Source organism: Strongylocentrotus purpuratus, unplaced genomic scaffold (genome assembly GCF_000002235.5).
Source record: "Strongylocentrotus purpuratus isolate Spur 01 unplaced genomic scaffold, Spur_5.0 spur5_scaffold_16, whole genome shotgun sequence".
NCBI lineage: Eukaryota > Metazoa > Echinodermata > Echinoidea > Camarodonta > Strongylocentrotidae > Strongylocentrotus > Strongylocentrotus purpuratus.
The window spans coordinates 33,296,125-33,323,179 of NW_022145601.1; the positions used below are offsets into that span (position 1 = coordinate 33,296,125).

At 37.2% G+C, this 27,055-nt stretch overlaps 1 protein-coding gene across 1 annotated transcript; it reads right to left on the reverse strand.

Moving 5' to 3' along the window:
- Positions 1–1,920: 1,920 nt before the first annotated feature.
- On the reverse strand, positions 1,921–25,608 carry LOC764563 (cyclin-dependent kinase 11B). Its single transcript, XM_030987326.1, is given in 19 exon segments — positions 1,921–3,575; positions 4,634–4,809; positions 4,812–4,822; positions 6,130–6,278; positions 6,849–6,965; positions 9,010–9,239; positions 10,344–10,449; positions 11,282–11,403; positions 12,560–12,844; positions 14,045–14,152; positions 15,488–15,617; positions 16,237–16,349; positions 16,913–17,236; positions 19,552–19,683; positions 20,547–20,701; positions 21,219–21,582; positions 22,177–22,316; positions 23,640–23,896; positions 25,528–25,608. Coding segments are annotated over 18 exon segments (2,961 nt in total). The 5' UTR covers positions 23,849–23,896; positions 25,528–25,608; the 3' UTR covers positions 1,921–3,485.
- Positions 25,609–27,055: the final 1,447 nt, after the last annotated feature.

Below are 27,055 nucleotides of genomic sequence, written 5' to 3' on the forward strand. Positions count from 1 at the left end.
AATAAAGTCTAGAACGGTACAACGGATCGTATTCTTTCTCTAATAATTTAATGAAGTATCATTAATATATTTGTCGGTAATTGGTGACTCGTTTTGAAGGTAATCGGTGGCCTCTCCCCCCTCCCCCACTGAAAAAGATCTAGCAACGCCCCTCATAACAACACAGTTTATACACTCGATATAATTTTTAGTACAACTGGTGAAGTACCGGACCACCGCCTTTGTGCATTGTGCGGCAACGAAGCATATACAACGTCTCACTTCCGGGAAGTGCCGGTGGACATTATTGCGCAAAATGTGGTTCTCAAATTGCAAAAGATTCCTACTCTTGGAGGGGGTAGGAGAAAGCAATTTTATGTCATATTACTCCAGGAAGTGCCTGAAAAGGCGTCTAATGTGGTTCTAAAATTGCAAATGCTTCCTACTCAAAACCCCCTCCCAGACCCACCCCCGCTTGGTCGTTCCGCTCCCTCGCCGCTTAAACCTCGCTCTGTCGCTTCATCAGGTTTTACATGTATTTCACCCATGCCACCCCCCGTAAGAAACTCTTGGATCCACCTCTGATGCCCATACCCATTGAGCTTCGGGAACTCCGCCCCCCTGATTGGGCTTTGTCCCTAGACCCCACTTTGAAAAAAGTTCAGCGGGGCCAGCATGTTAGAGTGGGGTGATGCAGATTTTTTTTTGTCAGCCCCCCAAACGTTTTTGCTCATTACGCCACTGACCAATTGTATTATAAACGTTATATTTTGATTAAAGATGTGTCTTTCATGTTCGTCTTTAGATAAAATGAACTCTATACGAGAGCTTTATATTTTAGAAAATTTATTAGTATCTATACTGAGAATATCAAAGTAATTCATGAAATAAAGCATATAGAGATACTCTTATTATTTTTTTCTTCAACATTTTCCTTATTCTCTCTTATCTTAAAGGTACTATGTCCCTTTTGCAGCCAACCTCAAATGCTGTAGAACTTTGCAGGAATTATGAATATGTCATGTATGTCCTATCTGTGAAATTTAAACGTTAGCAGTGTCCTCATATTCAAATTATGCAAGGAAACCAGTTTAGTTGCTAGACTTCACTGTCAGACACTATTGAGTGACTGACTGGCCTTTTTTCTTCTTTGGTAATAACATACATGAAAAGAGTTGTAAAGGGTACATGAGCATTTATCTACATCAATAACCCTCTTCTTGTGCTGGCCAAGATTAAACTGATTGAATCTTTGCGCAGCATAAAACGTATGACCATTCGGTACAATTGTCTGAAAATCAAGACTATTACTTTTGGACTCTATAGCCCTAAAGTCGATTTGACAACTAATAGTCGTTATTTTCTTACTTGAAGACATTTTCAAGCCCCACCTTTTTTAGGGAAGTTCTAAATTAGTATTATCTTTCAAATGCAGTTGGAATTTAACTTTTTCATTTTTTTGACCTGCAAATGGGACATAGTACCTTTAAAGATAAAGTTGAGTTCTGGTCATGTGATTGCATTGTGAAAGAAATGGTGTGGAATCTATCAGAAAAGGTTGATCATCTAGTATATAAGTATTCGTGTGTATTGCAAGGTTCTGGAATCATCAAAATGATAAGAAATTTGGCCAAATCTTGGCAAAGTTACAACCACTGTACACAGAATGATGTATATGGGACTACACGAGCACATGGCAAAAAAAACCTACCCCCCCCCCCCCCCGATTTTTACGATGTTTCATGTCATATTTAGAATATGAAGGCATTTGAAGAGCCATGCTTTTCAGGGAACATGTCTTATCTGACGTTCTTCCACACTTGCATAATAAGAGTGAGTAATGCTCACAAATTATTTTTCACTTCTTCCCAGAACTCAACCTTCTTTTAAAGATAAAACTTCACACACTGTCAAACAGTAAAGCACAGCCATAAAAAAAGGTCTGTTTCATAAAAAACAGTTTATATTTATTACAAAGTGGAAATTTTATCCAGCACAAAAATATTTACATTTAATCAATCACTCGAGACATGTATGGTGTGCCTAATAAATGCACAAGATGCTTTTCTAAACACAAATTGGAAATTTAAGTTTAGATGTTTGTATACCATGTTTGAAAAGAACTTGAATGACCAATCTGTGCCTAAGAAAGCGTCACTGTATGACATATGATTTGATTACAGTCGCTCAAAGAATATCATATACTGTATGCAAAATACAAAATGTGTGAAGAGTTATAACAGGTGAATCCAGTGTTATCGCAAATGGTACTATTTTTCTTCTTTTCTTCAACCCTCTGTTCATCCTTCCTCTTATTTTTCCTTCTGCTTTTTTTCTTCTCAAAACATATCATGAAAGTACAAGAATATCCATGAACATCAAGGTACAAAAATTTAAAAAAGTGACATCATTACAAACAACTTCTGGAAAAAAATCTTAGTTAATTTCAAAGCCAGTTGCATTGCTGTTTAAGTAATGTTACATGCAGATTAATGTGATGTTGAATTAATCATTATGCATTATCAAGTGTTGATCTTTTCAATCCTTTACAATTCTATTTTTTTTCCTCAACTTAATGAACAAACCATTACATTACATTATACCCTCATTAAATTAATTTCATCTTCATTTCATGACTTTCTTTTTTGTTATGGTTATTTGTATGAAATAAAAAAAGGTTGGTGTTCCCAAAACAAATGGGTAACATGCAAGTTGAGTCTGAACTAACTTTCATGAAGTTGAATGCAACAGCCCAAATTTAATGCTGACATCGGGTTCAGGCTTTTGTCCGAAATCAACGAAATTTAATCTAAGGTCCAACTTTCCTTTTGTTACACACAATTTTAGGCCCAGGGTCAGGTTTAACTGAATTTTAGACTATGGGCCTCAACATTTTCATACCCATTTTTGTTTACCTGTACTGAATGAGAAATGAAAACATACAGACAGAACAAGGGTCACAACTAGACGGTGCCCAGACTGTCTTGGTCTCTGCAACAATAAGTCACATCAGTGAGGCAAAGCTACATTGATGATTACATCTCTTGACAGAGTGCACTTTTTTCTCAACCCAAAGCTCGGTCTCCCGGCTGCTGATGCCTAACTATGCTCCTTGGTTTTCATGGTCGCTGAAACAACATTTAAAGCCCATCTGTACAAGTGTATAGGAGGGATTAGACTACCCTGCAAGGTCACTGGACAGGTGGTTATCTCATCAAATCAGCTCTCAATTAACATCAGAAAAAGAGGATCATGGGGGACCAATGGTCACTGATTAGGCATTGTTTGCTATATAGAGGGCGCAAGTAGTTGTAAGTAGTGCAGTGGGGCTTTAACATTGGTGATGAAAAATATCACAGTTGATTATGCCTCTTGGATGAAGGTTCTTGTTCAGCACACTGTCCAGTTTCACAGCTGATACCAAAGCACTCCTCGACTATCCTGGTCCCTGCAACAACTTTCCCAAACATCGATGATGCAGATCTTGAAAGCTGCTTCCGGTGCCATTAGAACTTGAGACTAAACCCTGCACTCGCAGCAGAGCTTCCCTGGGTTGGTAGCGCCATTCTGAATCCAGAATCTTCCTCCTCTTTTTCCTAAAAGCAAAAACAACCAAAGTTTTACATTACTGATCTGAAAGGTGCATTGTAACATCTGCTTCCATATACACTGTTCTTCACACGATGTGTGAACTTTATACCTACACTAATCTGGAGACCTGGAACCTGTTTCACAAAGCCTTTTTTCAATGACAAATGACAAAATTAAGTGACAAATCTACTGATAACCAATCAGAAGCAAGGATTGCAGTAGCTTATAACAAAAACTGTCATTTGTCACTAATGACAAGTTTTGTGAAAAGGGGCCCTGGTAACAACTTGATTTAGATCACTTGTCATGCAGTTCATTGGTTGTTTGGAGAAGCAAAATAAAATCTACTGGAATATTATACAGAGTGAAAAGCAATACTCACATTCTGTTTGTTTGGAGCCAGAAGTTAAAACCCTTCTGGCCTTTAACAGATGATTTGTGCATAGAAGACTGTGTGCCCCCGCCCCCCCCCCCCCCCCCCACCCCACAACAAAAGGAGAGAAACTGCTATCCCGTACTGAGGGTAATGATCCCAGAGAGATGGTTGTCCTTGAATCCAGTAAAGGGTGTACAACACTTGCTCCTGCAACTATTGACCAGCCAGCTTCATACATTAGCAGAATTCTTAACGTTCACCATGGACCCAACACTAAACATAATCTTAAACCTACCCTAAAACCTAACCTAAAATCAAATTTCAACCCTTAACCCTCTACATTGACAAAACAAAGCCCAGAGCAACTGTCACAGATGCAAATGTGATCTCATTATTGATGACTTACAAGTTTAGCAAACTGCTGCCCTCCTTCCGGTGCCTGTGGGCTCCTTGGTTTATTGGTCCTGATCATCTCACTCTTAGCGGGCCAGGTAGGGAACATGTTCTCACTGTTCTAACCCTAACCCTATGGTCACTAAAGCAGGTACGACTGTATTAACAGAACTGTTAACTTCCCCCATGGAACCAAGACTAAACGTAACCTTTAACCTAACCTAAAACCCTTACCCTAACCTAAACCCTTCCCTAAAGTCAAATTTCAATGTGATCGCATCATTGATGACTTACCAGTTTAGCAAACTGCTGCCCTCCTTCGGGTGCCTGTGGACTCCTAGGTTTATTGGTCCTGACCATCTCACTCTTAGCAGGCCAGGTAGGGAACATGTTCTCACTGATTGGCTGCGGAGACTCCGAGAAGTAGGGATGCTTGAGGGCGTCTTCTGCTGAGATGCGACGAACAGGTCATAGGTCAAAAATCTGAGGAAGGAGGAAAGAGGTGTGATCATTTTGTATCATCATGTCGCAAGGTTTGAAAGGCATTTAATTTCTACGATGTAGCTGAACCACCAAACTCTGCAACAACAAGGAGAAATCAATTATTGTTCATTTTTTCTCCATATCCAACGAACCCTTTCTATATATTCTTTGCTAGTTCATACACTATCTGTTACATGTCTCAATCCATCTTATTTTTATTTTATTAAGATGCCTACATTCTAAAGTGTAATGGTCATTATGATAACTTAAAGCCTGTCAAGCATATTACTACTCCATTTATCTACTTCGCTCATGCATTTCATCAACATAAATGATTATCAATCTGTTAACCCTATTTAGCCCGGGGGGGGGGGGGGCTTGAGAAGCCCCCCCCTCGACATTTTTCGCGATAATTTTTTAACGCAAGAAAATCTTGCACTGAAATTTTGTGACTTTTTTCTTTCGAGTCTTGCGCAACTTTTGAAAGAATTTTTCGAAAATCGGACCTACCATTACAAAGGCACGTGTCCTTTTGTCTTCGCATGTCAGCCCGAAAATCGCTCATTTTTGTGATTTGTGTACAAAACATATGGAAATCTCATTTTTCAAATAAAGAGGTAAAACATTGGTTATTTGGTCTTGTTTAGATTTTAGGTGTTTATTTTGGGGTCAAAATAGTTGAATTATAGTTGGAAATGAAATAAAACAACAAAAACAATAAAATACATAAGTTAAAAAAACAAAGAAATACATAAGAAATTATCAAAACAATAGATAACATAAGGAATAACCCTGGTTTTTCAAATTTTTGTGTTGTATTATTATTCCAAATGGTCTAACAAATATATGTAGTGAGAAAGAATGCTTAAATATGAATAATGTCTGATTTATGGGCAAAAATGTGAATTTAATGACCTTATTTGCATAAATTACCATAAACATGCAAATGAGTGCATTTTTCAAAAAAAACTGAAATTACCATAGTATTCTATACACTTCACTTGACATGTATGCACATTTTCGCGGCGATCGGGCGTTTCACGGCCGAGATCATAGGGGGGGGGGGCCTTAGAAGCCCCCCCCCCCCCCCCCCCCCCCCCGGGCTATGCAGTTTCAAAACAGCCCGGGCTAAATAGGGTTAACTGACAACAAAGTTCTTTATTTTGATAAAACTTATTGTTTACATCATTAACTGCCATCATCCTGAACATGAGTAACTGATGGCTTAGCCATTTAAAATGGCATATTACATTATACATGTAGATCTATGTGACATATACTGATGAAGAAACAACTTAGCTCCTTACCTGTTGAGGAGCTCAAACCCAACATCTGTGAGGTAGGTCCCGAATCGATTTCTGAGATTGTTGTACGGATGATGAGCAAAGGTGGTCTTCTTGACGGCAGGCAGCTCATTATAACCAGGCCAGATCTTCTCACTCGGTGTTCCTAATTCCTACAAATATCATGAATGATAACAGAAAATGAAACAACCTCATTAGTTACTCCTTGAACCCGTTTCACAAAGCCTTTTTTGAATGACAAATGACTAAAAACTGTGACAAATCTGCTGATAACCAATCAGAAGCAAGGATTCTAGTACCTTATATTACAAAAACTGTCATATGTCACTGATGACATAGATTGATGTATCTTAACTGAAGATATTGGAAACTCAACATAATCATAACAGCTTCATGGTATCTGTATACATGAATCAATTCTAACACTAAAACAATCCTTCGATATCGCTACATTTTCAGAGAGGAATGGCATTATGATCTCTACTATATTTTGCATGCTACAAATAAATTTTGCTTTGGTCAGTTTCATTTCCCTATATCTTGTTTGCATATCATACCAGTAATCACCTTTCAATGTGATAACTTAACACAATATATAGATCTTGGTCAATTTGATTTAATATTACCAATAAAGGATCAGCCACCTCTAAATACGGCACAGAAATTTTGTCATGCATGAAGTTTTACAAGAAAACAAATGTCACGGAACACTGAAATATTACCTTGAAAATCCTGTTGAGTTGGTCGATTTCTGATCGTCCATTGAAGATGGGTTTGATGGTGAGGAACTCAGCGAAGATGCATCCAACAGACCACATATCAATAGGAGTGGAGTAGACCTGCCAGGAGAAATCAACAAATCGCATTTAGTTATCTAAATCCCATCCCAGAACTATTAAAGTGCCAAGATGTTAAACGGTCAACCTGCCTATAAAGACTGCCCAAGGACAACAAAAATGTGGTCTTTGTAGACAGGTGGTCTTTCTATCCAGGTGCTAAAGCAGGTTTGACTGCATCTAGTTGCATGGTCAAAAGCAAATACTATACACTGTATATGCAGTCCATAATTCATAAGGAAAATTTTTAATAGGTATGGTTTTGGGGTTACTTTGAAAGTACACTGTAGACTGCGGATCACAAGAGCAAAAGTACTGAGGGAAACTCTAACCTGGGGCAAACACAATTTTTTCAGACACAGGTTATGATGAAAGTTATGAAACTGTAACACAACAGTCATGAATGAAACTATGAGAGGAGTGAGTGAATACATGTATAAAAAATGATACATATACAAAAGAAATGCGTAAAGAAAGTAAGGAGAATACAGTGAATCAGTGATGAAGTTGTGCTCTTTTAAAGACCAGGGGGAAAACTTTAGATTAAATACATTTACAGCCAGGTTAAGGGGTTGAAAGACAGACCGGTGTCACATACGTTACAGGTGAAGAGGCACTAGTCATATACTTGAATTTGGCTTTCCATTGTATTTCCATTCATTCATCACATGAAAATGATAGACATTTTCACACAAATTTTGAATGATTAATTTTTATGTAGAAATAAAGAAAAAAACAAATGACATCAATTGATAATATAAGTGAAGTATAAGCCACCAAATACACTTGAATCTGAAACCGTATATATAAGGATTATTTTTTTAAGGATATTATGATTATTTTTTTCCTTTCAGGTTGCAACCTATTCAGTTTATTTTATGTCCAAATGTCAAATATGTTCTTAATGTGTATTTTATGTTATATAGCTGGTTGTTATATGAAATGTTGTCTTTTTAAACTGAATGAAATAAAATTGAATTGAATTGAATAAGTAAACGTCTTCATCCCTGGCTGACAAAAAGACCTTCTTCGGTAACCATAACAGATGTATGAGGTTCGATGGGGTAGTCATACTCCCTAGCTGGACCAAAGAATCAGAAGAACTTACCTTGGTGCAAAGAAGCAGTTCTGGTGCTCTATACCAAAGAGTAATCACGATAGCTGTGTATGGTTAGATGGGGGAGACATACTCCCTAGCTAGACCAAAGAATTAGAGGAACTCACCTTGGTGCCAAGAAGCAGTTCTGGTGCTCTATACCAAAGAGTAATCACGATAGCTGTGTATGGTTAGATGGGGGAGCCATACTCCCTAGCTAGACCAAAGAATTAGAGGAACTCACCTTGGTGCCAAGAAGCAGTTCTGGTGCTCTATACCAAAGAGTAATCACGATAGATGTGTATGGTTTGATGGGGGAGCCATACTCCCTAGCTAGACCAAAGAATTAGAGGAACTCACCTTGGTGCCAAGAAGCAGTTCTGGTGCTCTATACCAAAGAGTGACCACGATAGATGTACATGTATATGGTTTGATGGGGGAGCCATACTCCCTAGCTAGACCAAAGAATTAGAGGAACTCACCTTGGTGCCAAGAAGCAGTTCTGGTGCTCTATACCAAAGAGTGACCACGATAGATGTACATGTATATGGTTTGATGGGGGAGCCATACTCCCTAGCTAGACCAAAGAATTAGAGGAACTCACCTTGGTGCCAAGAAGCAGTTCTGGTGCTCTATACCAAAGAGTGACCACGATAGATGTATATGGTTTGATGGGGGAGCCATACTCCCTAGTTAGACCAAAGAATTAGAGGAACTTACCTTGGTGCCAAGAAGCAGTTCTGGAGCTCTATACCAAAGAGTAACCATGACAGATGTGTATGGTTAGATGGGGAGACATACTCCCTAGCTAGACCAAAGAATCAGATGAACTTACCTTGGTGCCAAGAAGCAGTTCTGGAGCTCTATACCAAAGAGTAACCACGATAGATGTGTATGGTTTGATAGGGGAGCCATACTCTCTAGCTAGACCAAAGAATCAGAGGAACTTACCTTGGTGCCAAGAAGCAGTTCTGGAGCTCTATACCAAAGAGTAACCACGATAGATGTGTATGGTTTGATAGGGGAGCCATACTCCCTAGCTAGTCCAAAGTCCCCGATCTTGAGACATCCCTGATGATTGAGGAGGAGGTTGGAGGTCTTGAGATCTCGATGGAGGATCCAGTTGTCATGGAGATGATGCACTCCACGGAGGAGCTGGAGTATCAAACATTTGGTCTCTCCTGTAAAGGAGGATTGATTGGTAGAGAATGTAATTTTTTTTTTTAAATCAAACATGAAATGAATGTTCAATAGCAACTTTTAAAGATAAGTTTGAGTACTGGTAATCATAGAAAATAAAGGAATGTTTACGATTAATGACATGAGCCAAATGATTTTGGTAGAAAATGTAAAGGGACTGAGTAATGAGCATAGAAAGATATAGAAATCAAGCTAAGTAGGCCCATCACCATGTGCTGAACAAGTTTTTGTGAGGTGGTTTTTATTTTACTGGTTCAAACAATCAATCTACTGCAGGATAATTCATCCAGAATGAATTATAGCCATGTTCTCTTGACATACGATTCCCATACCAGAGCTCAAGATTAGCTTTATGTAAATTGTTAATTTACCAACTAGCGTGAGGTCAGGACCAAGGATGAAATAAACAAACATTTCATCTGCTGAAAGCCAGAAGGGCATTAACTCATATATTTCAACATAGAGTTTCCTGTAACTCCCTTCTGGCTCTCAACAAACCTCATAGCAAAACCATGACTTTTTCAGTATTATTTAAAATCCCAAAATTTTCAGGTGTTTTTTGTTTTGCAGGGTAGGATAACTTTCAAATATGATTATCACTTCAGAAATGATATTAGATATTGAGTATTAATTTAAAATCAATGTCTTGATTTGTAATCTCGCAAAAATTTCAAAATTTATATCATGAATTCTGGTAAATAATATGCCGTCATTAAGATATGACAGCGCATCTCCGAGGGGACTATCAAATTGATCTTCGCTTTGCTCATTTAAAGCTTCGTTATGGTTAAAGAACTTGTGATTAGACTTCTGCAAGATTCTTGAAGTAGATATGGTACCATATTCCTTTACGTTAGGGAAATTATGTAAATTGTCAAAACAAACTCAAACTGCATGGAACTAATGCAAACCATTGGTGCTTGCGCAGATGTCTCTTCACTTCAGGCCAATGTAGACAGCTCTGCGCTGACATTAACCAATAACTTGTCCTAATTTGATTTGTTATGACAATAATATCCTTTCACTAACAAGAAGATGGCATCGTTTTCAGAATACCACCGTGGTTTGACTGATGACTGTCTTACCGATAGTGAAGGGTTGTTTCATGGTTTCCATCAGTGATTTCAGATCATGTTCAACGTAGTCCATTACAATGTAGATCTTATCCATGTTACTACCAACAACTATCTCCTGTAAATGCAACAACATTCAAATGGTACTTGTTAGAAATAATTTGATAATGATAATAATAATTTGTCCATTTATATAGCTCAGCTACTATACAAATACACTCTACTGTGCTCAATACAAAGTACCATATTTTTTAGACGCCACAAGGCGGTATTTATACTTAAGTTCATGTTCTATATTATAGTCCATTACAATTATAGCGATCTTGTCCATGGTACCAAAACAACTACAGCTTCAAACCCTCAACATTTAATCTTAATGAAAAACAGAAGATAAAAATTATTTCACGATATTGGTATGCTTTTTTCATGTTTGTCTGGGTTTTCAGAAAATAAAAAATCAAAATAACATCAGAGGTGAGTTTCTCAAACCATCATAGCTATGTCTATTAAAGTTTGTGAACATCTTGTTTAAAGCCTCTCTAAAATGTTGGGAGCCCAAACAATTTGATGGCAAAATTTAACTTCAATTGCACGATGAAGTGAAATAGGATGACATTTAGAACTGAATTCTGCAAGAATTCTCAAAATAAATTTGTTTGAAGACGAATATTGATTAAAGAATACAAAAATTAGTTTTTCTGCATACAACACAAAATCCAAATTATGTATTCTTTTATCAATATTTGTCTTAAAATCTTTGCAGAAGTGTGTCTTATATTCACATTATAATACAATTTAAGTGAAATTTTGCCATCAAACTGTTGGCTGTCCTAGCTCCCGACACTTTAGAGGGGCTTTAAACGTGTGATAATTCTATATTACACATCTAGATGGGATGTCCGAGAACTAGACGGTTTTGAGAAAGTGGCAGCAGGTTATGTGTGACTTACCCGAACAGTAACAATGTTCCTATGCTGAGCCTTGAGTAGTGTACTGATCTCTCGCAGTGAGGTGATAGGGAAACCTTCCTTTTCCTTCTCCATTTTGAGCCTTTTTAGAGCAACAATGTCATCTGAAAATCAAATAAATCAACATTGCTTTCATTCAATCAAGGCTTCAAACCATAGGTACAGACAGAACTTCATTTTTCAACATGAACCAACAGTACATTTGGCAAGAATATCCTCTTGTTCCAAGTATTACTCTCATCGTAAGGTATAGGCCTGTCTTATTTAATCTAAATTATTAATTTAATCAGGATTGTGAATTGGATTTAATCTGAATTTTGGTCTGCATTTTGTGTTATCTATGTTCAAATCACTTGTATTATTCTGTATCCATCTGTATCTTATTGATGTTTATAATCTGGAATTTTGTATTGACATGCAAACGAGAAATCTAATTGGACAATGGAATTTGAATTGAGAAGTAACATTCAGAAGTCCAAAGGCACTTCTCTTTAAATCTTTAAAGCCAAAATTACAAATCTACTCCGAAACCCATGATAAATCTGCTGTGCAAAGCGTTTTATGTCTTTTCTTTACAATTCATACACTGGATGACATCCAATGAAACAAAAACAAGCTTACTTTGTAGGGCTTTATCTTTACAGGGAAAACACCCTACACTTTCACATTTAAGAAGACATTTCATGAGGATACACCACATTCAATCTACAATATTGAAAATATATTTTTTTATAGCAGTATTACAGGTGAGCTCATTATCCAACTTTGCACTTTCTTCCAAAGAAGCAATTTTGCAATTTTGAATTTTTGTTTTTTTTCTTCAAGGGGTTGGTCACTGTGCAGTTGGAAATTGACATTTAAAGCCCCACTGCACTACTTATAGCTACTTGCGCCCTCTATATAGCAAACGATGCATAATCGGTGACCATTGGTCCCCCATGGTCCTCTTTTTCTTATGTTAATTGAGAGTTGATTTGATGAGATAACCACCTGTCAGTGACCATGCAGGGAGGTCTAATCCCTCCTGGCCAAACTAGTGCAGTGGGGCTTTCAGGAAACGCATGTTCAATCAGAAGGCAAAGACATGGTATGATGTGTTCTATTTGCAAAGAGATTTGTAATATCCTCCTTGATTTGAGTTACATTAAATGGAATATTAACCTATATTTCTGGAATCCTTTGGTAGTATTATTCAGGGTTGTTAAGTAGCCTATTTTAGATTAATGAGCTAATTCAAGCGAGCTATCGCACGCGACTCACTTTTCTTCTTCTCATTGGCTCTGTACACCACACCATAGGTACCCTCAGCAATCCTATTCAGACACTGGAACTCCTCCACGCTCCTGCATCCCTGTATGGCAGGGAGGTACGGAGGCAGCGTCTCCTCCAGCTCAACGGGGGAGGCAACGGGAGAGTCCTGGAGGTACTCGGTATCGCTCTGATCCTCCACCTCGTTTTCTATCTCCTCCTCCTCATGCACCAGACCGGGCAGCTCACGGATCGGGCTGGGACTGTCATCGTCAAACTTGGACTTGGCATGGACATCTGGACAAGGAGAAAACCCAGGGAGAATATCAACTATTACATTTATGTGAAAGTATCATCGTAATCATCAATCCAATCAAATAGACACTGTATGGAAGAGAGTTTAGAGTATGGAAGAGATTTTAGAGTAGAGAAAATTCAATCGACAACCAAAGTAGCAATAATATATAAAAATAATCTGGATTTATATAGTGCTTAATACGGAACACCCTCTCTATTAAAGCGCTTTACAGATATTAACCAGGTCATTGGATTCATTCACACCCAATGTGCACCATCTCCACTCCCTGGGGTGTATTCCTACAAAATGGTCACCGTGAGGGCATAGGCAATTAAACACAAATGCTTTTGTCATCCTACCAGGTCCCCATTTCTCTCTTGGGTATTGAGTGGCAAATGTAGATTAATGCCTTGGCAAAGGACATAAGTGCCTTGTCAGGGATTGAAACATGACCTTTGAAATTCAATTCAAGTGCTTAAACCACTCGACTACGATTCTTCTACAACATAGCAATATATCAATGTAAACTCATAAATTCATTAGTACTACATATTTCACTGCTCAGTTTTGACCAGGGTAATAATGTGTACACACTAGGAGAGTTATGGGGTCACAGACATGATTGCTATACAAGAAGCCACCATTATTATTATTATTACAGTGAAAGCTGTCAATAAAGACCATCCAAAGGAGACAAGAAAAGTGGTCTTTATCGATGGTCACTAAAGCAGGTTTGACTGTTCCATTATTATCAATATAGCATTTTGATTTCAAGAAGATGCAGCTTAGACCAAAATCAAGTTTCAGGTCATTTTTCTTCACCTCTTGTATAAACGTAAATTGACTAACTCCTTTAAAAACGACACCTCCAATCAAAACAGTACAAAAATGATCTTCAAATATATATCTCTCATAAAATGTACACCTTACTCACTTTTGACGGGTAATTAATCTCATCAAACTATATCCCAAAAGTGCATAGAGTACCAAAGCTGTGATATCATAAAAATCAAATTTTGGAATTTCTCATTTTTTTTCTTCATTTTCCGAAAGAGCATAAAAAATAATGTCCAAATGTTGAAAACCAATTGAATATGTTAAGTATTGGCTGAGATATGACCATCTGAATAAATAGATTTCCTATAGGAACTCAGTGTTATATTGCTCTGGTTCGTTATGTTATGACGTTTGATACTCACAGATCTTGGAAGAGTCTGTTTCCTTCTCCTGTTTGACCTTTGCTTTCTCCTCTTCTTGCTGCATCTCCTCATGGTCAACCTCACTGACCGACTTCTCACTCTCTTCCTCTGTGGGGCAATGACAAGACAAGGTCATCAGTATGACAAGACAAGGTCATGGGTATGACAAGACAAGGTCATGGGTATGACAAGCCAAGGGGCAAACATGTGAAGGTTCATTCAATTTGTTTAACAACATTTTTTTCTATATAGGTTCACAAGTTCTTATATCACATCCAAAAGAAAACTTACCTGTAACAGATTCGATGTCTACAGTTCAGACATCTTCCACAAATTGGCCGCTTACTTCAGTCTGCCAAATTGCATCTGAGGAAGATGCCTGAACTCTAGACATCAAGACTGTTTACTTTTGGATGTGATATAAGAACTTTCAAACCAGTATTACAACCATCCTGATGAAACTCTTCCATAATTGCTTTATTAATTGCTCAAGTCGTCTTTTTAAAGCTATTTGAAAGGTGGTACGCACACTTACTGAGCAACTTGTCAAGTAAAAACATGGCACCACAAAACAACCAATGTGTATTGGACACTTAGATACGATTACTCTGTATAAATTGGCTTCTGAAATAAACAAGAGGCGATAGGACCAAAATCCAATATGGCCAGAAATGATGCGTACATTCGAGACTAAACAGAAAACTCAGATATGAAACATGATTATCAGGCCAAAGTTTATAACAAATACAATGCTCTCACTACATCACTGGTACAATATGACTTCACCACACCTTGGACGAAACAGCCATTCAGATTGGTTATGAAACGTTTTAGTTATCTATCTATTCCTGATTTTTGCTTGTACAAATGAAAGATGCTAGACATCCTAAATCTTTAGCAGGGAAAGGCAACCTTGGCAATGAGAATTGAGGAGTTAGTCATGCACCAGTCTTACAGCACTCATTGTTTATTTGCTTATCTTAGTTTACAGGGTCAAGAAATTACCAGCCCTTAATAATGCTGGAAGTTATATCACTATTAAATGACTTATGAGGCCTGTCGTCATGTGACCGAAGTTTCAAAATAACCCGCTATTTTCAGACTCTGGATATTTTCCTGAAGCTCGAAATTGCGCCTTCACCAGACCGATACGCTTATCACAAACTAGCTCGGACAGGGTGCAAATTAGCCTGCTATTTCCCCCAAAGCGGGCTATTTTGGAAAAAAGACCAATATTTCTTGGGATATTTTCTCGACCAAATGGCCCTCTAATTGCAACTGCTGATGAAGACGCGAATTAGCTGGCTGATTTGAGATTGGGCTAGTTAAAATAGTGGGTTATTTTGCAACTTCGGTCTGATGAAGGCAGGCCTATTGAGACAAGAGAAAAAGTGTCAAAGTGTGTTTTGAGGAGAAATGTAAAAACAAGACAAATGACATTACCTGATTGTGATTCAGAATCAGAGTCTGATTCTTCTTCTTCACTCTCCTCTTCTTCTTCTTCCTCCTCCTCCTCTTCCTCCTCTTCTTCCTCTTCTTCTTCTTCATCATCAGAATCTTTGTGTTCACCTTCCTGTAAAAAAAAACACAGAGAGATGTATCCCCTTTAAAATACATATACATCTGGCCATGCTTCATAAGTTATCTATAATACTATAACAAACATTTCTACAACAATCTTGCTCTCAGCCAATCAAATTCAATGATTTCAAGAGCAGAATTAATCAATATTGCAATTCAACAGAGAACTATACAGTGCGTCCCTGAAAAAAAGAAACCTAGAATTATTGATGTTTTATCATAACTTAATCACCATTATAGTGAATAAATGACACATATTTGTAAAGCTTAGATGCTCCTCTTTCATTTGATGCAACTCAAATGATGCATATTTCTCACATGAGTGATTAAAAGCAATTTGAATTTTTAGGGCGGTATCTGAACTTCAAAGAGAAAATCACATTTCTAGAATGTTCATTTTCTGCCCTTTCGTATGACACCTCAATCAGGAAAAATGAGCCAGGAATAACAAAGTTCTGTTTGTTTTAAGTAATGCTTGCATTTCCATAATTTGATTAAACATGTTCGTTTTCACTGGCTGCCTGCCGTAGCAACAAAGAGAGTTGACAAAAGACTTAACTCTGTTTCGTTGACAATCAACCATGCTCAGAGGACCCCTTTGAAGGTCTTACCTCTAAATCTCCCGCTGAAGCCTCTCCTTCTTCAGCAGACCCTTCCTCCTCTGAGCTGGAGGCTTCTTTGATCTCCTCGACTTCTTCCTCTTCTTCGGATTCAGACTCTGCCTCTGTACCAAAATTTAAATTCCTTTAATTTATTATCATTTATGAGTTGATAATAATAATAATAATAATAATAATATTCCGCTTTGGTATAGCGCTTAATACAAATGTCTCTAAGCACTATACAGATTTAATTACCCCGGTCATTGGATTCAATACTTGCCCGCACACAATAGTTACATGGACTATTCCAGTTAACATACGTTTGTTGTGAACAAAGATTTCTCATTTGTGGAGTAGGACGATACTTGATTGGGGACACCAGGGCCCCATTTCACAAAACTTGTCATCAGTGACAAATGACAGTTTTTGTTACAAGCTACTGAAATGCTTGCTTCTGATTGGTTATCACCAGATCTGTCACTGATTTTTGTCATTTGTCATTGTAAAAAGGCTTTGTGAAACAGGTCCCTGGCAGTTTTATGCCATTAACCTGGAGCTTTGAAGCTTCATATAATCTGAATAGTAAAAAGACTTTAAATATTTAAAAATAGTCATGACAGAGCCTAAAATCAGGCAATAGCATAAAAACTGATAACCTAGACTTGATGATTTTTTCCAGCCTTACCTGAAGATTCCTCTTCCTCATCGTCTTCCTCTTCATCGTCTGATTCTTCTTCTTCTTCCGATGACGATGCATTCTCCTCCTCAACCTCATGCTCTTCTTCTAGTTCTTCTATTTCTTTCCTCTCATACTCCTCCTCCTTCTCTTCCTCCTCTTCTTCTTCCTCCATCTTCCGCTCCTCTCTTCTCTGACGTTCTTCACTATCTTCTTTCCATCTTTCTCTCTCGTTTGATTTGGAGGCTTTGGAAGATGATTTGGATCTTCGTTGGTCAGAGTCATGTTCTGATTCCCGCTCTTCTTTTCTTCTCTCATCCCTCTTTCTTTTATCTAAAACAAAGATGGGATATAAATGTAAACCTGTATTAAACGACAAGAAAAATACACTGTGATCCAGAGATGGTACCAGATTTATAAATGTAAGGGAAAACAAAGATGACATATTGTTATAAGCCTGATGATAAAGAATATATTTAACTAAATTTTAGATCTGAACAATGGCAGGCATTAATGGGTACCCAGCAGCTTTCACACAATGGAATTGCTGCTTTTATCACTACGTTAAACCCTTTAAGTGTTTTAGGCGATTCGAAAAAAGAGAAAATAATATCTAAGATCATATTTTTAAAGGTTTTTTTTCCTCTAATTCTACATCTGGTTCAAGGCTTTATAAGGGCATAAATTGCCTACCGTAGTATAAGTCTCAATCTTAAATATAGCTTAAAGTTACAATGTAAGTAACTTTTTTCATCAACAATTAGCTATCAAAAATCTAGATTCTGTAGATTTGTGACGTGCCTTGAAAGACCAATAGTGAGAGCAACCAGTGTCATGAATGGACTGCCATAGTTAGAGTCCAACTTAAGTCAATCTTAGTCTTTGTGAAACACCTCCCTGGTACACTTAAAGTTGATACTCTAAGACAATCCCAAATACTGAGATAATTACATAAATAGAAAGCTTTTAACCCCCATAATAACACCAAATGGTGTCCACCCGACAAAACAAGTTTAGAATAATGAATTTATTTTAGTAAACTCTACCAAAATATCTAAGTCTGAAACCCGGAAGTGCACGTAGACACTATGAACATGACAGACAATGAAAGCGGACAAAATATACAGTTCCTCAGGTAGACAAAGGGACATCCCTTCACTGCTATTATGTAAAAATGTGTAGAACAGGTGTCACATGCATATTCACCTGTTCTACACATTTTTACATAATAGCAGTGAAGGGATGTTCCTTTGTCTACCTGAGGAACTGTATATTTTGTCCGCTTTCATTGTCTGTCATGTTCATTGTGAGAGTCGGGCCTCTATCCGTGACGTCACGAACGGGAGTCATGGGCTCAGTGAGAGTGAATGGCAGTGATATCCCTACGTAAATGCTATCCTGTCAGAGCTTAGATTTGTTGTTGTTAAGGAGTATATTTGATGGATTTTCTGTTTTCATTTGAATGAAGAATAACGAAGCAACATTTTCCAGTCGCTGATTTCCTTTTATATCCTCATATTCACCTATTTGGTAGAGATTTAAGACGAGTTTACTGCTTAGGAATTAAAGTTAAATCGTGCACTTATGAATAGGCGGATGCATTATATTGTCATCAGATGTACATGAGCAGTTTTGTAAAACGAATAGGTCTAGAACTATGATAGTACTTATCATAGATTTGTGTGACTGCCTCAAAAAAGGATACAGTACCAGTTAAACATTTTATGTTGTAAAATATCAAACTTGAACGAGATCATGCAAGCGCGCTTCCTCTATAATATTTTGGCGAGTGATGCGGCTCTTGCATGAACGTTCGTGGAGCGAGCAGAATCGGGAGGTAAGACCAAGCCGCTGCTCTAGGCGGTGCTTGCTTGTGATGGAACGTACGTGCGCTAGTTATATGTTTATCGGCAATTGCAAGAGAATGAAAGCGACGTTGCCAGCTAAGAAAAACAACTAACAAAGACTTGCTCCTGAATATACCGGTGTCAGAATTGGTAGATGAAGGATGTTCAGGGCCAAGGAAGGCGAAAGACATGGGAAAAAGGAAGAAGAAACCATCGGGAGATCGCTGTAGTGTATAGTAATGAACTGTGCATGGGTAGACAGCTACTGTGCACTCCGTGCCTGGGCCGATTTCAACACCAAAACAAAAATTACATGGTGAAAATATCGACTAATAGCACATCGTTGGCATGTATATATGTCATAATTTTTAAAAGGGGAATTGATATTAATACTATGAAGTACTAGGGGAAGGTAAAGAATTGTACATAAAATTATGATTTATTAGACTTTTCAGCCTTTGAAACAAAAATATGCAGAAAATCGTATCACTCTGCACATGTTTGCTATGGAACATCCGGGTACGTGAATATACTCTCTCCCGGACGTGAGGTCATAAATAGTAGACCAGCGTCGTGACTGATTTTCTATGCAAAGAGAGGCGGATATTTTAGACATTTCAATTGAGGATTTCGAGTAGACAGAATTTTTTGTGATATACTAAGTAATTGAAAAACTTAAAAATAACATATACTTGCCGTAGGTAACAAATTAAGGGACATTTATTTGCTTAGAGTATCAACTTTAACCAGTAGCTCTATTAGATTGAAAAAGAAACCAAAATCAAATCAACAGTATCTTACCATCCCTAGATGATCGATGTGGACTTCTATCTCTATGAGTTGAAGATTGATCTGATCTTTTTGACCTTGAGTCTCTGTCGTCTGATCGATTACTTCCTCCCGACGTCCTCTCTTTGCTACTTGGTCTTGAGCCTGTATTACCAGAGGGTTCAAGTATAGGTACCATCTTCAGTAAGTGACATCAGTACAGGCAGAACATGTCTCAGTTAGTTAGTGTATGGATATATGCATGTAATGCAATTTATACAGCGCAGCTACAATATAAATATACTTAACAGCGCTGAGATAAAAACAAAACACTAATTAGTAACAGGGCTACTTTACAGACACAAAACAACAACAAATATTCAATAGCTCCTGAAAACAAGTACATCTTCAACAAAATTTTGAAGAGAGCAACAAGTCAGGCTTTTCTTATGTCTAGTGGTAGGTTATTCTAAAGCTTTGGAGCAGCGCAAATGAAAGTACAATCTCCAAGAGTTACTTTTGTTTTTGTGTTAGGTAGCTTTAGAGCAGCTTGTCCTGTGTACTTTGTAAGTTATGTGCATATGTATATGATTTAAAAGATAATAATTTAGACAAATAATTTGGGGCTTGATCATCCAATGTTTTGTAAACAAGCATAAGTATCATAAATTGAATTTGATTGCATTGAAAGTAGCATCAGATCCAGAAAGCAAAATGAATTGATATAATATCAATCAATGCACACATAGAGGTGTCATGGATATGTCACTGGACTGTAGATCACAAGGTCCCAGGATTGAGTTTTGCCGCGGCACCAATGTCCTTTGGCAAGACATTAATCTACATTGGCCACACTCAACCCAGGTGAGATAAATGGGTACCTGGTAGGATTATTCCTTGAAATGAAATAACGGCTGTCTGTGCTAAAGCTAGAGTAATTATTATGTAATTAATGTAAAGCGTACTAATATGTTTTAGGACAGGAATTGGGCTACATTATTATTATATTAGTTGTGAGATAAGCTTACCTTCTCTTCTCTCTTCTATCAGTTCATCTCTTCTGGATCTACTCTTCTCTTTACTTCCTTCATGCTTGGTGGAGGAATCTCTGCTCTTCTCTTTCTTCTCTCTATCTCTGGGTCTCTCTTCATGTCTATCCTCCCGTCTTTCCTTCTCACGTTCACTGGAAAACAAACGAGGGGAAATCAGGAAAACATATCAACCTCGGCCCCGTTTTATAAAAGAGTTGCGATTGATCCAAATCAATCGTAAGTCCTCTAATCACTCGCAAGTTTGCTGTACCTCATCTCTTATCTACATAGTTGCGATTGATATAGATCGCATATAAGTTGCGATTAATATCAGCTCTTTACAAGACAGAGCCCAGCTTTATGAGCCATATTCCTTTAGTTTGCAAATCAAATCAAACACTATAAAATAAAATAAATTCTTACATAACAGAAATAAATAAACGTTTTGTAATTTTTAAGAGAGCTCAAGTCTTTTGACAATAACGATATACTTTTACATTGTATTTAGGGATTCAATCATACCTTCAACTTTCAAACAAAGATGGTCTTCCCCATTATGCTCCCATCTTTTGACAGCCAAAGGAGGAGTAACTCTATGTAAATGATATAAGTTAATGCCCTAAGAAAATAAATGTGATTAAGCACAAAAGTGATTTTGATAATCATTACCTTTCTTTCTTCCCTTCTCTTGATTTTCTCTCGGTTTCCTTCTGTTGTGCTCTGTCTCCTACGACTGTAACTTGTCTCGTATCATCCCGTCTATCAACGATCATCTGACGGAGATCGGGCTGATGACTTTGACTACTAGAACCTGAAGGTCGAACGTCTTCATGATGGCTATGACCACCAGAGGGCGCTGCTCTTGAATCATCCTGAGGGTCCTTGCGTGATTTCTTATCTTTGTCCCTGCTGTTGTCGTCTCGGTCTCTGTCTCGCCTTCTCTCCCGGCCTCTGTCTCGATCTCGATCCCTATCTCGCTCAGAATCCTTGCTCCGAGACGGCTTGCCCTTCTCTGCTGATCTCGATCTCTTTGCTGTAATGATATCATTCATGTGGCAAAAATATTTTTTAAATGAATAGGAATATTCCATTCAATTCCATTTCCTGCATCAATAGACAGCAACGACTGTACAGATCAATGCAGTTTAACCCCTATTAAATAAAAGGCATTCACAGATATGTGTTCAAGTTAGAAACTGTAAATGTATTTCAAAATGCTGTTGTGATGAAATAAATTATTTTGAAACTTTGTATACATTTCAACCAAATTTGTGACAAGCCTCTTCATGTTTCTTCATCAAAAAACATTATTTAATTGATCTCTAATCTTGTTATTCTACCTTCTACATTCTTCTTGGTAAATATTTCAGACTCAACTTCAAATATACATTTAGGCATCTTATAAAGTTTTAATATTACTACAATGTCTTCTCAGCTAAATAAACATTACATGCATATATCCATACACATACTCTAACTGAGACATCAATAAAGTATTATTCTATTTTAAGAAGAAAGATGACATTTCCAGGCATATAAAATATACAGAATGTTGAGAAGCCACAGAGGCCGGTGCATGTAAGTACCACATCTTGCCCAGACAATGAAGGCATGCAACTCAACTCACTTTTCTTTCTGTCTTTATCTCTGCTATGTGATCGAGCATGCTTTCTCTTCTCATCTTTGCCGTGCCTGGTGTCTTTAAGTGAGCTTGGTTTGGCCTGTGGAGGCTGGATGTTCAGGGCGTCATCTTCATCATCGTCCACCCTGTCACAAAGGAAGATTCACATACGGTATATAATATATCACAGTCTAATAGCATTGAGGAGATTTTTTGTTCAAGATTCAAGATTCAAATGTTATTGTCCACGTTGAAAAGTACAGAAATTTGGCCTCCACTGGCAAAAGATAACAATAAATAACCCAAGAGTACATGATTGTGCACAAAACAAAAACATCAATTAGATTTACAAACAAACTTGAATACATTATGACAAACGTAAAGACCTACGCTAAAGAAGAGGAGATACATGTAGTAGAGTTAGATGATAGACAGAAAAGAAATGCAGGAAGAGCAAGAAAGAACAAAAAAGAACAAGAACATAGGTGAGGGGAAGAGAGAATAAGAACCGCTCATCTATCATCCATCCTGTGATAAACAAAAGTTGGAATGACTTATCACAAAGACTTTGTGCTTCTTTATCCTAACATGTAAAAACATTGCCTGCTCAAAAGTCATCCTGATCTTGTGAGGGTAAGGCACATTGAGGCAAGGTTTAGACAACTGCGAACACTCAAATGAATGAATTGAAATATTAGATAGGTTCTAGGTACACATACAGCATTCATCAATTAAAAGTTATTTTCTCCTACAAAATGAAAAGAAGAAAAAAGGCTCTTTTCTGCTTATATGAAAAGAAAACAAATACATGTACATGTATGTATTTACTGAAAAGAAGATATCAAATACAAATAATATAATATCAAAAAGATAGCTAGAGAAGGAGTCTAAATCTGCAAAATCTCAGCTAGAGAAAAAAGAGGGTAAAGTTTCAGGGACCTTCAAAATTGTTAGTGGCTAAAAATCATGTGCTGTATAAATGCAATAAATCTCGTCAAAATCAAAAGTTTCAAACTTTTTATTTTTACTTCAAACTTGAAGACAAATTCTGGATTCTACTTGCATAGGCTCCTGTTAATAGTGGAAATGTTTATAGTCAGGAATATCCTTTTATTGGGGAGGGGGGAGGGGAGAGGGAGGGTAGTAAGGCAGAGGCCTCTGATTAGTATTGAGATGTTCTGAAATGTCACATCAAAGAGCTCTGTTGGGGACAAAATAATAATAATAATAGCTAGTTCTTATATAGCGCTTTTCAGGACCGAAGGCCCTCTCAAAGCGCTTTACAGATATATATATTATTACCCCGGTCATAGGATTCAGGCTTACCCGCACACAATGTATGCACATTCTCCACTCCCTGGGGAGCATTCCAGCCTGGCGTCTTTTTGTACAAGCGCACACTTGCTAATCTAACCACATTAGCTTTCGCATTCTACGGGGTACCCATTTAACAAAAGTAGATTTCTTACTTTTCATCTCCTGATGAGATGTGGCGTTGTCTTGGAGCTTTCTCTTCTCTGACCATCTCTTTCCCTGGATCCTTGCTTTTCTTCTTCTTCTCCTCGTCTTCCTTCTTCTTTTTTTTCTCTTCTTTTATCTCATCAAGTGTCTTGACGTGCCACTTTTCCTTTTCATGTTTGTTTTTATCTTTGCGAGAATGTTTTTCTGAGCTTGGCATTTCTGACTTACAACTCCGCCTCACGTTGCAAATCTATCCCAGATGGACCTGTAAAGCAAATTCATAAAAAAGAAAACATCAGAGAACATTGACATTCATTACCAGACAATTGACTCTTAAACTAAGACACATACAGAACACTCCAGCAAAGCATAGAGAGTCAATGCTAAAATGTATTGACCTCTAGCACTGCATGCTTGCTCCGAGGCAGGTATTATTATACCCATACACAAATATACACACCACACAATATCGCATAGACTCTACACAATCATGTTGATGCAGCTGTAAGCAAAGATTGGCACTAGACTTACAATTTGAATTTTTAAATTATTCTTTTTAACATCAGTAAGTTAAAAAAATGTATTTTACAGCTATTTAGGTGTCATCAATTGTCACTAAAGTACCGATTTTGAGTGAAATCAGTTGAGTTTTGTACAGTGGTGTTTGAAATGTTGAGAATCAAAAGCACAGCTTTTACTACACAGCCAGGATATTGATGCTCCTATGTGTGATACAGAAGTGGGCTCTCATGGGGAATTCGACATTACAGTGTATTTGAGTGTTAACCTCAAAACAAGTGTTGTCAATCACCAGGAGTAAGCCTTCAGTTTTATAGCCCACAGGCCTTATGTAATCGTTGTATTGTCTTGTCTTTTCTCCGATATGGTAAAGTCCTTATTTTAGTTATATAACATTAGAATCCTCAAAGACTCTCTGAGAGACGAGGGGGTATTTCTTGATTGGCCAACGGGTTTGCTGTGTGCAGACCTAATACCTGTACACACGTTAATGATTTTTATCCACCAAGTCTGGTGTCAGCAAATTATGACCTTCTGCACATGGAAACTGATGACCCAACACTTTAAAAAATGACCAGTAACTGAGATTGAGAGAGAAAATGCTTAAAAAAATAGCAAAATGTTTTCTAGTAAATCTTAGTTTGTCAACATCAGTAAACAAGCTACATGTAGATCTACACTGTTCTTTACACTGCTACCCTCATAGAGATCTCCTTTCGTGGATGTCTGTTTTCTTCGGCGCTCTGCGGGTGAAAGGTTACAGATTGAGATTCGGCGCTGCCGCTGGCAATGCAAAAAACAGGCTACGCGTAATCCAGTTCAACATCTACTTTTACGAGTTGTCCGTCTTCCCGAGGATTTATCTTTCATAACGTGAAAATCTCTGTGCTGCATAAGTGATACAAATTACAACCATCACAGAGCATCTTCGCAGAATCTTTTTTTTTCGTCACCAATGCGCGGATCGGTGTTAGACTCTAATGATCGTCCACGAAAATCCTTATTTTTTTCGGATGCGATTTTGTTCACGATATCCTTGTTTATGCGGACGATCCTTTAATATTCTCATACCAGCACATGCCCCAACTGATCAAAACAGAATATATGATAGAAAAGTTTATTGTTAGATTTCAAGTCATATCTTATGGTTCCAGCCAAAAAAAAGAAGAACAAGACAAGTCCCATCTATTCATTTTGACGTTGGATCTACTGTTTCCAGTTTTGCTTTCACAATCATGATAATAAAAAAAAATCACACCTAGATCTACATGATTCTTGAACCGACTTCCTAAATAAAGAAAGAACTCAACATCTACTCTATCTTTTATTTCCATCATGATATTTGAACTAATAAACGTTAGAATAAGAGCTACATACCCAAACATCAAGCGAGATCAAATCGAGCAATCAATGGGACTTCATGCGTAATTCAAACGATGCGCATCACACACAAAGCGGAAAAGTCGTCTAGGTGCCAAAAATCTCATATCGTCCATGAACAAGTTGTCCCATAAGGTTTACCAACCAAAACTGAACAAAATCTACATCTATAGACTACAGAGATCTAATTGTACTTTCCTAAAAAAACTTTTAATTTTTTTATTTGTATGTACTTTCCTAAAAACTTTGTGCAATACATTTAACTTATTACCATGTGAATATTATAAATCGATGATGTACTTCTAATGAACAAACCTATCTTTTATCACTCAAAATTTGAGTTTTTAATTTGAAATATAAACTTTGCAATTTCTCGTATTATCAATGGTTTTGAATATAGTCTCTAAATTTCCTGATGTAATTTGAACAACCCATTTTTCTGAACTCACATTTGAACTCTTTGGTTTTCTGGTTGTATATTCTATATCTTATTTCTCTATGTTCAGTACTGATTGATATATGTATATTGTGTAATTTTGCATGTTTTTATCTGTGAACTATATCGTAATTCAGCCACCAACGACTTTAATAAAACCTTGAATTGAATTAATCGATATGGTGATAATAATATTAATATAGGAAGAGAGAAGGAGAAAATAACGATCGAGGAGAGGAGGAGAAGGTAGAGCCTGGGAGGAGAGGAGGTGGAGGAGGAGAGGAGTTAATTAGTAGCTGAAGAGGTGGAGGAGGCCTGAGGAAGAGGATGATGAAGAGAAGAGGAGGACTCAGTGAGGAGGAGTAGAAGGACGAGGAGGACTAGAAGTGGTACCCTGATGATGACGATGAAAAGTAATTTGTACGTACAGAAACTTGAATAAATTGTAAATGTAATTTTTAAAAATGAATTTTCTAATAACTTCCAAAATGTTGATAAAAGCAAATTATTTTTTTTTGCATTTTAATGCACGTCTTTATTGAAAAAATAAATGTTGCCAAAATGCCAAAATATAATAGGAATATACATAAACCTCAATTTAATTTGTATGAATTCATTGGAGACCGTTCGAAAATTTGATGCTGAAAAAAGAGCAAGTTTAAGGTTATTGCAATATTGATCTTTCTAAATATTCATGTAATGCTGCATGTTAATGCATTCTTAACTATGCATGATTGATAAACCGACAAGAGTTACTACATCATCTTCTACGGGCTCTTATCGACAATTATTTTAAACTAAAATCTGGTTTGTACATCCCTTCTGATACTGACATTTCAAATCCCCTCTGTCTGCCAAATTAATCAGGAAAAGTTTTTTCGATAAAACTTCTCATTTTTTACTCGAAAAATTAATTTAAAAAACGGCTTTATATTGGTTAAGATGAACTCAAAGGCATTGACTGGAGTCCAGAGAAATTGAATATTATGCAAAACAAAGAAATGGCTTCCATAATGTGCATGTATTAAACAGAAATAATATTTATGATAACAATGTTGCTATGATAACGTCAATAATTTTGTTTGTAAA